At 40.1% G+C, this 13,187-nt stretch overlaps 1 protein-coding gene across 1 annotated transcript in view; it reads right to left on the bottom strand.

Moving 5' to 3' along the window:
- The window catches only part of abat (4-aminobutyrate aminotransferase), a 185,317-nt gene that overhangs the window by 45,952 nt on the left and 126,178 nt on the right, over positions 1-13,187 (bottom strand). The window contains exons 7-8 of the mRNA XM_068003182.1: positions 3,599-3,679; positions 1,761-1,853 (exon numbers count right to left, since the gene is read on the bottom strand). Coding sequence (XP_067859283.1) covers positions 1,761-1,853; positions 3,599-3,679 — 174 coding nt within the window. The remainder of the gene's footprint in view (positions 1-1,760; positions 1,854-3,598; positions 3,680-13,187) is intronic.

Here is a 13,187-nt window from a genome sequence, read left to right as displayed (position 1 = left end):
ATGGACTTTCCTCACTCATTAAAAAAGATCCATCAGCCAGAAAACAATGTTGTAGATTGTAATTTTCAAACCGCGGATATGCATGAGAAAGGTAGGACATGTGCCTGTAATTCTATTCTTTCAGTCCTAAAACAAATGGTCAGAGCACTAATTATAAAGTAATTAGTGACCTTTTGTTTATTTCATGTTCAAAAAATGAGATGTTTTCTTTCCTCCTGCCAAATCTGTAAATCACTAATCCAATTAACGACATGGGAGACATGTTTCTGTTATCATTGATCAGAAGAAACCTTACATTTCACAGCTGTATTAGAAGGTATCTTACAACATGAATTAGATTTTTTTGATGTATTTTTAAGTTTACCACAATGCTGGGGAATGGCACACTTCACTTCTTTTGGCATAGGCTCAGCATCAAGTATTCCTAGGATAGATAAAGTATGACCAGGTACAGGATAAAGCTCCTTCACTGTGCTCCCAACTTAGAAAAGGACAACACACTTTTACCAATGTTTCCATTTCCCTCACTGGTGATTCTTACAGTTTCTGAGTCAAATATGCTCACTTGGAACTTGGTTATAGCTATTCGCTGTATAAATATTTATATTGGCTTTATAAATAGAGGCATAGAGTATAAGAACAAAGAGGTTATGCTAAACCTTTATAAATCACTGGTTAGACCTTAGCTGAAGAATTGTGTCCAATATTGGGCACCACACTTTAGGAAGGAAGTCAAGGCCTTGGAGAGGTTGCAGAGATTTACTAGAATGGTACCAGGAATGGGGGACTTCAGTTATGTGGAGAGACTAGAGAAGCTGGGATTGTTCTCCTTAGAGCAGAAAAAGTTAAGGGGAGATTTAATAAAGGTGTTCAAAATTATGAGGGGAGAGGAGGAGAATTTTTTCTTTTACGCAGTGAATTGTTATGATCTGGGATGCGCTGTCTGAAATGGTGGTGGAAGCAGATTCAAGAGCAACTTTCAAAAGGGAATTGTATAAATACTTGAAGGGGAAAAAATTGCAGGGCTAGGGGGAAAGAACGAGGGAATGGGACTAATTGGATAGCTCTTTCAAAGAGCCGGCACAGGCCTGATGGGCAGAATGGCCTCCTTCTGGGCTGTATGATTCTATTCAATCTCAATTCATTTACGACCCTTAAAACCAATTTTGAGGCTTTGATCTCATCAGTCAGTGCTAGATTCAAACACATTGTCTCCAGAAATAGAAAAATCCATAATGAATATAATTAGCACAACTAAGCTACTAACTACTGAAATCTTCTATCAAAACATTCAGCTAGTTTTTAAAATATCTTATCCCCCTCCTCTTCATTAAAATGTTGGCTCCTCTATAACCACACTGGACTGCAGCGGTTCAAGAAGGCGGCTCACCACCACCTTCTCAAGGGCAATTAGGGATGGGCAATAAATGCTGGCCTCGCCAGCAATGCCCACATCCCATGAACGAATAAAAAAAAACAATTGGCTTGGATTCTCAGATGTATGACCCATTTTCAACATGAGGGTCATCCACCAGCCCTTCCAAGGTCTTGCAAGACCCAGCATGTATGACAGTTGGATCTTTATTTTCAATAATATCTCACCGTGTAAGTTTTCAAAACATTGCCAAAATCCCCAACAGAATTAGTGTAAAAGGCCCTTTCAATATTCCTGTATGTTGCAGACACAAATGTACTCACAGACTGCGTTTAAATACACAGATCCAGTGGTTTCAAAGGATGGCAGGAAATCTTTCACTTACTCGATACCAGATGCAAGCTGCTTTGAAGGCATTCTCATTGGAACAAGAGCCGCACGCCATAGTTTGTACTTGCTTCAAACCTTTTGGAGCTACCTGATTAGGAACAAAATCAGAGACTCAGTGATTATGCATTCATCATGGCGATTAACATAAACAGATAACAGTAATGGTCTGGGGTCTATACCCATTTAGAGATGGTCACCTTGGTCACATAGCTTTCAAATTGGTCACATTGATCACAATGACCATAAGACCATAAGAGATAGGAGCAGGAGTAGGCCATTCGGCCCCTCGAGCCTGCTCCGCCGTTTAATGAGATTATGGCTGAACTGATTTTTACCTCAACTCCTTTTTTACCTTTTCCCCATACCCTTTGACTTCCTTGCTGATCAAAAATTTGTCTAACTCAGCCCTGAATGTATTCAATGACTCAGCCTACACAGCTTATTGGGGTAAAGAATTCCAAAGATTCATGACCCTCTGGGAGAAGAAATTCCTCCTCATTTCCATCTTAAACGGGCAACCCCTTATTCTGAGACTATGCCCCCTAGTTTTAGATTCCCCCATGAGGGGTAACATCCTCTCAGCATCTACCCTAGCGAGTCCCCTCAGAATCTTATATGTTTCAATAAGATCGCCTCTCATTCTTCTAAATGCCAATGAGTATAGACCCAACCTGTTCAATCTTTCCTCATAAGACAACCCTTCCATTCCCGGAATCAACCTAGTGAACCGTCAATGGGTCAATCAAAGCTTTGCTCCGGCTCATATAACACTTTTGTTTTTTCATTAGTGGAGGATTTTCAGTTTTTTTAAAACCCTCTGTTGTTGTGAAGGTGCTGGATCTTGTGGGGGTATAGTTAGACCAGTGCCAGCCAACCCCCTACAACTCACCTAGGTGGCCATTCTTCATGAGTGAGCCTAGACAGTGTCACCAAGCTAAGTTTGACAGACAGCAAAGAGCCACCGTCCATGCTACACTGCTGCTGGCCTCCAAAACTGACCACCGCCAATCTCTGCCTCACCCTCCCGTTCACTCCCAGTGGAGGCCCAAAAGTGCAGAAAAAAATTTTGAATTATCCTGGCCATGGAAAATAATTTGAGATGAGGGGCACATGCTTGTAGCAGGCTGAAATCCTGCTTTGCCCACTAAAGACACACTGGTATTCTGCAAAATTGAAAAATCTTGGCCATAGTATATATTCGTCTGTGAGGGAAACCTATGAGGAAACAACTTCATCAGAAAAGAAGTAGACAGTGTAATAGGCTGACTCGGGGACCTGCACTGAAGTGCCTTTTTCAAATGAAAACATTTCTTTGGTATAAATGGACATGTCAGGCAAATATAGGTACACAATCAGATGTTCACAAGTCCCAAGGCTGGTCCATCACTTCATGTGGATTTATTTCTCAGTAGGTCCCAATTTCAAACTACAACATCAGGTTTTGTACTCTGTGGGGGTTGGGATTTTTAAAAATACATTTGTGGTGAATTCCACGACCTCAGATGACTCTAAATTACTTTGCATCGCCAATGAAGGTTTTCAATTGAAGTAAAAACTGCTACAAATAAATCCCTGGTGTACACAGTCCATGTGTAGTATGGTAATAGATAACAAGGACTGAATGAATTACACCCTTGAGACAAGATCCTGATGTTATACTGAATGCAACATAATTTTGTTAATTTAAAAATGGGGTAGTAATTTATTTAGCCCTTTTTGACTTTGTATTCAGAAAGGGAGATTAAACAGAACAGTATTGCTCTAACCAATTGAACTGTGCTTCATATAGGTTGAAACCCCACACCCCCTCCCCTGCCACACAGTTGAACTTACTGAAAGCAGCGTCTCAGACAGTTTCTGAACATAATTCTCAGGAGGCAGACATCCTAGGGCAGGTCTGTTTATGAAAGTACTCTGTGATAGAACACAACATGAAATAGTTATTGTCTCTTTCAAAAATAATACAGTACTTAATGGTATTGTGGCAAACTATTTCCAATCATAAATGGCACAAAACCTTGAGTAAAATAAATTCTGTGTTCTATACTTCTTTATAAGTGTATACTCTGGGGCTATTTCATTTCCATTCTATTGATTTCTCTCAGGGACACCAGGCTTATTGATGGTTATATATGGAATGTAAATGAATGAGGAAGAGTTTAAAAAAAGTTATAACAAATATGAATGTAAATAAAAAAGCCTGGGTTAACTCTTGCAAGAGATATTGCAATAGGAAGAATGAGGAAAAGCAATATAAACTAAATGGTACAATTTTAAAGGGGGTGCAGGAACAGAGAGACCTGGGGGTTTATTTACACAAATCTTTGTAGGTGGCAGGACAAGTTGATAAGGCTGTTAAAAAAGCATAATGGATCCTTGGCTTTATAGAGGCATAGAGAACAAAAGAAAGGGAGTTATGCTAAAGCATTAGGGATCACTGGTTAAGCCTCAGCTGGAGTATTGTGTCCAATTCAGGGCACCACACTTTAGGAAGGAGGTCAAGGGGCTCAATTTTGAAATGGTAGCGGGTTGGCAGCCGGGGGGGGGGGGGGGGTGTGGTGGGGGGGCGGTGTAGGTGCGCGTGGCAAATCCGAATAAACAAATATTACCATTTCCCCTGGACTCCGAACCCGAATGGGATTTACCCGATTTTCAGAGCCCCCCCCACCCCCACAGTTTCCTGGGAAAATCGAGCCTAAGGTCTTGGAGAAGTTGCAGAGGAGATTTACTAGAATGGGACCAGGGATGAGGGACTTCAGTTATGTGGAGAGACTAGAGAAGCTGGGATTGTTCTCCTTAGAGCAGAGAAGGTTAAGGAGAGATTAATAGAGGTGTTCAAAATAAAGAGGGGTTTTGATAGAGTAAACAGGGAGAAACTGTTTCCACTGGCAGGAGGGTCAGTAACCAGATGGCACAGATTTAATAGTAACTGTCAAAAGGGAATTGGATAAATACCTGAAGGAGAAAAGTTTACAGGGCTATGGAGAAAGAGCAGGGGAGTGGGACTAATTGGATAGCTCTTCTGAAGAGCCGGCACAGGCATGATGGGCAGAATGGCCTCCTTCAGTGCTGTATGATTCTATGATTAAATTACAATACATACTGGCATTCATTTCAGCTTGACACACTGTAGTTTGATAAAACTAGCTGATCTCTTGTGGCATTGATCACATTGGAGAATGGTTATGATGTTTAGCTATTAAGCTGGCTGACCCTTTATGGCCATTCTTCGGGTACTGTGAAGATGTGATCTAAATAGGAACATCCTGATATCAATTACACATGAATTGTGGTTGCTGTTGGAAGTTCATTTTAGATTGACAGGCAAGGTTATTTGAAGGGAAAAAATAGAAAGAAATTATTGACTTTCTTTCTCTTTTTGTATACTTCTTTTTTTAAAAATGCAGTCATGATTTGTTGCTATTTCATATAAAGTGTGACATTTGAAGGGTGAGGGATGCACTAGGCATAAATTTCTATATCTACACTAGCAGATCTCCCATGGTGTTACTCATAATGAGTTGGAAGCTATGCTGTTCTGCCAGCCCCTACAGAAACAGGTTCTCCCATGGCTATTTTGTAATGCTGACTGCACGGATGTAAAAGGTAAATTTAAAAAAAAACTATTAGCCTCTTTAAAGTTACTGAGGTAAAAAAACACTGGCTCTTAGTTTGCTAAGATAATTAAAGAATTTAAACCCTATATCTGTACAGTATAATCACTATAAGTGTACGGCGTTCCCATGGTGAAAATTGTGCATCATCCGCACTGGCATGAAAGCTTAAGTAGTAAACGTATTTTTTAAAAAGGCTCTTAATTTACTAAGATGCATAAGGGAAGGTAAGAGGTGTGTCGCTAAAGCCTGTGAATAAAAATTTCAATGAAGGTGTTAAAAGACACAAAAGGCAATTCAATGGACAAACTCAATCACGTCATTGTGAAATATGCAATGTTTTGAATTTTTGTTGCTTTGTTTAAACCTTTAGTTTTGACATGAGAAATATCAGTTATTGAGAAAAAATGGCAGATGAAAATTTTTCCAGAAAGTATTTTGAGTGATTTGAGGGGAAAAGATAATACAGCAATATATGGTAGTGCTACGGGGAGCATTACAGGTTAGTGATCTGATTAACATTAAAAATACTATTAGAGTGCTTCTTACAGGGATTACAGGGAAACAAAACAGTTAAGTGTAGACATTTTTATATTAGAATTCCCCTAAGAAGTATTTATACAACTGTTTCCAATGGAATACGTGACTCATAAAAATGTTAATATATGTGAATTGTGCGTCAGTGCCATTGAAAACACCATCGTGCAGCAGGAAGCAAGTTCCTGCCCACAACTCTCCATGTTAAGTTCTTGATCTTGGCGATGCCAGTGAAGGAGGGACCAATGGGAGGTTGGGTACTTTTATACAGTGGCCCTAAATGGGCAAGGCTGATTTATTTATTGACTTTTCAAAATCTATTTGATAAATTTGAAAAAATGGTAATCTACCCATTTTATGTATAGTTAATGTATTGGTGATTTGTTTTGGTTGTCAAGATATTTGTGGACCAATTGTTCGAAGATCAACTAATTCTGAAATTTCAACAATATGAAGCCAGAGAACCCACTGACTAAAGTCTGGTGCATACAATATTCATCAATTTGTTTCCACCATTATGTAAACACAAGCAGCAATGTTTTCAAAAAACTTGTTCTTGCATTTTGACAAATTTATCAATCTTGTTGGCAAAAGCAGCATCTAAACCCAAGCCATCATTTTTTCAAATTCAGTAAAGTGGTCATTAAAAGTCCATCACTAGTCCTCAAACTGGCTGGCAGTAAATCTGCCACTACTAGGCAACTTCATGTTTGTAGGGTCAGTGAAGCCAGCAGGAAGAATTTTGGATTAAGGCTGCTTAAATTATGAAAGTTTTTATTTGAATAATTAAAAATCTAATAGTAGAATTATAAGGATAAAACACTTTCTGTCTTCCAAGAAACTTAAAGGGGCAGATATTTAGACTGTTGGATATAAAAGCACCTTTGACCGTTATCTGGCAGAAAATGCATGCACTGTCAAAATTTTAATGTTGCATATTCTAATTTACTACATCATACCTTACCATTGGTAGTAAGTTAAAACACCCAACTGATGGCTGGATAATTAAATATATAACTCTGACAAATGGATACAAACCATTGCCCAATGGAAATAACTGTGATTTATAACATTGGTTTTAGTAACTGACAGAAAATGGAGACCAAACAGCAAATGCACAGAAGACCCTATTTCAGTAAAGCACTGTGATTTGTATTAGTCAATCAGTAAACAAAAAATTGAAGTGCAATATCCTGGTAACCATCGAGAGCCAGTCTTGTTAAACAAACGAACAGAGATGCACACTTTTCCAGCTCAGTGGGACTGCCCTCTCTTGGTTCTACGATTGCCTATCAGAGCCTAACCTGAGGATCTCTAGCAATGGCTTATCTTCCCACCTTTGCACTGTCACCTTAGAACTCTCCCGAGGATCCATCCTTGGCCCTCTCTTATTCCTCATCTACATCCTGCCCCTTGGCAACATCATCATCATAAGCCGTCAGCTTCCACATGTGCACTGATGACATCCAGTTTTACCTCTCTCTCAACTCCTCCATTGCCTCTGTGCTGTCAGACTGATTGACTGACATCCAGTCTTGGATGAGTCACGGTTTCCTCCAGCTAAATATTGGGAAGACTGAAGATATTGTCTTCGACCTCCACTACAAACTCTGTACCCACGCCACTAACTCCATCCCCTTCTCTGACCACAGTCTCAGGCTGAACAGACCGTTCATAACTTCGGCATCCTGTTCAACCCTGAGCTGAGCTTCTGACGTCACATCCTCTCCATCACAAAGAATGCCTACTTCCAGCTCCATATCATTGTCCACCTCCGTCCCAACCTCAGCCAATCTACTGCCAATCACCTCCAGACTCGACAATTCCAATGTTCACCTGGCCGGCCCTTCATCCTCCACCAAGTCCTGCCTGCCCATCAACTTCGTCCTTGCTAATTTGCATCGGCTCTTGGTTGCTCAACACTTTGAAATTTAAAATTCTCATCCACGCGTTTAAATCCCTCCATGGCCTCATCCCTTCCTACCCCTGTAACGTCATTCAGTGGTACAACCGCGCCCACTGAACTTTCCATTCATCTGACTCTGTGCATCTCTCTCGCTTTAACCCACCTTAGGTGGTTGTGCCTAGGCCCTACCGTCTAAACCTCTCCACCTCTCCAACTACCTCCCATCCTTAAAACACAATTCTTTAACCAAGCATTTGGTCATCCCTCCTAATATCTGCTTCTCTGACTCAGTGTCCATTTTTAGCCATATGCCCCGGTGAAGCGCTTTGGGACAATTATCATTGTTAAAAGTGCTATATAAATGCAAGTTGTTGTTGTAGTGGTCAATTAGTAAACAAAGAATTGAAGTGTGATTTTCTGGAAACTATCGAGGGCCATTCTTATGAATTAAAAATTAACAGAGATACAGAGATCTGTAGAAACTGGGTATGTGACTGAAACACATGGTCAAATGCAATCACCCACAATGAACAAAATGTTCTGCAAGTGACAAACAAAGCACCTAAATAATATGCCCCTGAAGTGCAAAAAAAATGATAGCCAAAGTTTTTAATCTTTTAATCTATTGCTTGAAACAGGCAGACGCTTTGGGAGCCCGGCAGTAGGCCCCTTTTGAAATGGTGCCAGCTGCATTGTCAGGGTTAACGGGGCGATAAGGCTACTGACCTAATTTTGAGGCCTTTACTGCCGTGTTAATGCCAGGCGAAGCAAGTGAAAATCATCCCCAATGGATGCCAGCGTACACTCAGAATTACCCCCCCCCCCCGACAATGTTTTGTGTCCACAGTTGTTTGCTGTGCTTACTGTAAACTATTTTATCGGATGGAACAGTCTAATTGTAAATCATGCAGTGCTTGCATAGTCTAAGATCTAACAGTGAACATTTTCTTTTGTTTCTCCACAGATAATTCTTCCACAAACAGTTTGACCTAGTTGCTCCAAAGCACCATTCAGTGTATCAGAGAAGCAGAGTGATACTGAAGGTCATCACAATATGTCTGCAAAGAGAGCACAGCCAAGATCCAGAAGACACAGACTTTACACTGTTTTGCTGAGCCACAGGAGGGCTGCACACCTGTGGTAGGATCATCCACAGAGTTGTCTTTGGATTGTGTCACTGGGCCTACTAGAAAAGACATGGGGATACATCAGCCACAGTTGACAGGTGCTACACCTTCCACACTCCACCACATTGGAGGTAGGTACTTATCTGATCATCAGGTTATTCGAAATGTCCGTGACACTGTACAGCCCAGATGCACAGTGACAGGATGATATTGCATAACATTATGCTATTTGGTGGGGCACTGTTGGCAGAATAGGTTGGCTCTCTAGTTAACGTGCTCACTGTGCTAGCGAGAAACCAGCAACTCTCCTTCTTGGAGCTCCAGGATGATACTATTACAACTCCCTTCTGTCCTCTGAAGGCCAGTCTGCAGAGGTTGTGGAGCCAGTCAGTGGGGCCTGTGGAGCCATATGGGGGTGGAGGAAAGTTGTGGATTCCTCTGTAACTGATGTTTCCCCAAATCTAGAAAATGACTCTACGGAGGAGTCTTCGAGTCATGGGTCACCTCAAAACTTGGCAGCCAGTTCCTTCATAAATCTGTAAATAGAACAAATGTACGTGGTTTTAGAATTAAATATTTAAATGTTACCTTCTTTAAACAGAATTCCTTTGTTTATTAATTTTACACCGATTTTAAAATAGTAAACAGAATTACTTAACTTCAAGCATCATTGAGACATACAATATTTATTTCTAATATTTTATATTCCTTCTACTTTAAGTAATTTATATAGTTTTAACTACATGAAAGATTTTTATTTACCTGTAATATTTTACATGGTCATGTGAGTAATTGGTTTCTTTTTAATCATTTTTTGTCCAGTGTTGTTTTTTCTCTTCCACGACAGTTCTCCATTCCCATTTCATAACCAGATTTGAAACCTGTGGCATGGTTGCTTTTTCAGCCTCCTTGGTGCAATTCTTACAGTTTCTGGAATTTTCTATCACATTTTATTTTTTGGGTTCCGCTGTCATTATAATACTTCTATATCTAGGGAGCTTCTTAGAGCACCTCTCAAAACTTGCTGCCTGATAGGTGAACCTTCTCTCACCTCTAGTCTCCAACTTCTCTCTCTGTCATAATCTTTCTTATCTCTTTTCTGGTCATTGTTTCTCTGAACATTCCTCTCTTGTTTCTCCTAAGCTTCAAAGTAACACACTACATGCTTTTTCTTCTCCCTGTAACTTCACTGTGTTGAAATCAACACTCAACATGCCATAATCTTCTAATTTAGCTCATTGTTTTGGAGATCTCAGAACTGTGGAACTTATCTCCCTCAGCTTTCTGCTTAGACTCTTTTAAAACCCAAGTATCTTGATTTAATTTGTTTTACTCTTTTCAATCTTAATGATATTCTGACCCATAGGCCTTGGGCCTTTACCTAGATTTCTCAATAAAATAAAATGTAATGGTCTTTGGTTTCTCGTAGTTGAGACAGCTAAATTATTTCCTTCACAATAACGTTGTATGGTAACCTTTTCCCAACAGTCCACTCAAAGCATTCCATTTAGAGTCGTAGAATTATGCAGCACCGAAAGAAGCCATTGCTACATTGTGCTTGTGCTAGCTCTCTGAAAGAGCTTTTAGTGCCCTTTCAACATATTCTTTTCTTTTTTTTTCTTTTTATGCATTCATGTCCTAAAACCTGCTGTGCAAGAAATAGCTTCTCCTTTCTTTCCATTTGTTCTTTCGGTGCTGATCATCAATTTCGTTACCAGCGCACTAACCAGTGGAAATAGTTTGTTTCTATTTACCTTTTCAAAATTCCTCATAATTCTTAACACCTCGATCACTTATACATTGCATAGAATTACATAGACTCTACAGCACAGAAACAGGCTATTCGGCCCAACTGGTCTGTTCTGGTGTTTATGATCCACATGAGTCTCCTCCCACCCTTCTTCATTTAATCCTATCAGTATACCCTTCTATTCCTTTCATGTGCTTATCTAGCTTCCCTTTACATGCATCTATGCTATTCTCATCAGTTACTCCTTGCGGTAGTGAGTTCTACATTCTTACCACTCTTTGGGTAAAGATGTTTCTCCTGAATTCCCGATTAGATTTATTGATTATTATCTTATTTTTATGGCCCCTAGTTTTGGTCTCTCTCACAAATGGAAACAACTTCTCTACGTCTACCCTTTCAAACCCCTTCACAATTTTAAAGACCTCTGTTAGGTCACCTCTCAGTCTTCTCTTTCCTAGAGAAAAGAGCCCCTGCCTGTTCAGCCTTTCCTGATATATATATCCTCTCAGTTCTGGTATCATCCTTGTGAATCTTTTTTGAAACTTCTCCAGTGCCTCCATTTCCTTTTTATAATATGAAGACCAGAACTGTGCACAGTACTCCAAGTGTGGTCTAACCAAGGTTTGACACAAGTTTAACATAACTTCTCTGCTATTTTAATTCTATCCCTCTAGCAATGAACCCCAGTGATTTGTTTGCTTTTTCTTAATGGCCTTATTAACCTGCAACTCTACTTTCAGTGATTTGTGTATTTGTACCCTAGATCCCTTTTCTCCTCTACCTCATTGAGACTCTTATTATCCAAGCAGTATGCAGCCTCCTTATTCTTCCTACCAAATGTAACACCTCATTTATCTTTATTGAAATTCATTCACTAATTGCAAACCCATTCTGTGAGTTTATTGATGTCTTCTTGTATTTATTAGTGTCTTCTTGTAATTTGCAATGTAAATAGACTGATTGATTGCATATACTGACCAAACAGCAATGTTGAAAAAAATCATTTCTATTGCTGAATTCTGCATATATGAGGCATGGACACATATTTTATATAGGAAATTACATCATGTATATAAAAACTACATCCAAGGTAATGAAACCTGGATCGATTATAATTTATAGTGCTGGTGGTATTAAAGCTTTGAAATATTGGTATATGCAGCATGGTCTAAGAACTGGGCAAATTGGTGAGTCTCTGGTGCATTTAAAAGTATGAACTGGCATTAACATTGACAAATGTTTCTTTTTACTATTTGTTCTCAGGATGAGGGCAGTGCTGCCAAGGCCATATTTTATTTTCCATCTCTAGTTGCCCTGAGAAGGTGATGAGCTTTCTTCTTTAACTGCTGTGGCTTGCTATGCTATTTCAGAGGGTGACCTCGATTTTCACACCAGGCGGGTGGGTAGCGAGGTGAGTTAGAAACTCATCCGCTGCTCCGGAAATGAGGCTTGAGCTATTTTAACTCCTGGGCCTCAATTAAATCTCGCCGGCTGGCTTCTCGTCTGGAACGGGTAGGAAGTCGGCGGAAAATGGCAAGCCCAAGGCCGCAACATTATGTCGGTGGCGGGATCTGTTTTTGGGGCTGTCTCCCGGGGGTCTTCGGTAAGGGGGATAGTCCGCAGCAGGGGCGACCTAAGCTTTCTTTGTGAGGCCCTGTTTGGGCCTCTTCTGGCCCTGGCTCCTCTTCCTGCTGTCTTCACCTGGTAGAAAAACCACAGCGCCTTTCCCACTTAGGCCACTAGTTAAAATTGCATATGTAAATAAGGAACCTGTCAGCTTTGAGAGGGAGTCCTTGCCGCCTGCTGAGTAGAGTAAGCTAAAATTTGGAACAGTGGATTGCTGGTGGCCTTCCGGCAGGAAAGTAACCTAGGCGATTTTAACTGTCCAATCAGCCCAAAGTAGAATTAAAATCACGCTCGGTATTGAATCAACCATGTAGTTGGACTGTAGGTCAGATCATGTAGAAGTGATAGGTTCCCTTCCCTGAAGGACATTAGTGAACCAAGTGGGTTTTTAACAACAATCTGGCAGCTTTCATTTTTCCTCTGCTAGCCCACAAACAATCAGATACTTTGAATTCAATTTCATGACTTGCCCTGCTAGGAATTGAACTCATAACCTTTGGGTTACTAGTCCAGTGCCATAACCACTACACTACTGTACATAATTTAAGTAGTTTTAATATCCAGACTGCAATCTCCAACTTGGTAGTAAGGGAATAGTTCTGAAATTTTCTATTAGATATTTTTGTTCCTTAATCATTTGGAACAGAGGACTCACATATGTGTACAGAACATGTATTTCCCTCCCTCCGCATTCCTACAGAAAGCAGTAAAATGTTCTTTTTGTTAACTCAATTAACTGGAAAAACCCAATTAAATTCTGTTTTAATTAAAAAAATAAAAATACTGGGTGATGCGTTTGTTGATGTACCATTATAGGGTGGTAGGATACAGGGCTGTGGGCTCAATTTCTCCAAATAGTGCA

Source organism: Heptranchias perlo, chromosome 22, assembly GCF_035084215.1.
Source record: "Heptranchias perlo isolate sHepPer1 chromosome 22, sHepPer1.hap1, whole genome shotgun sequence".
Classification (NCBI taxonomy): Eukaryota; Metazoa; Chordata; class Chondrichthyes; order Hexanchiformes; family Hexanchidae; genus Heptranchias; species Heptranchias perlo.
Note: the sequence above shows the minus strand (reverse complement) of the source record. Positions and strands in the feature narration are given on the sequence as shown.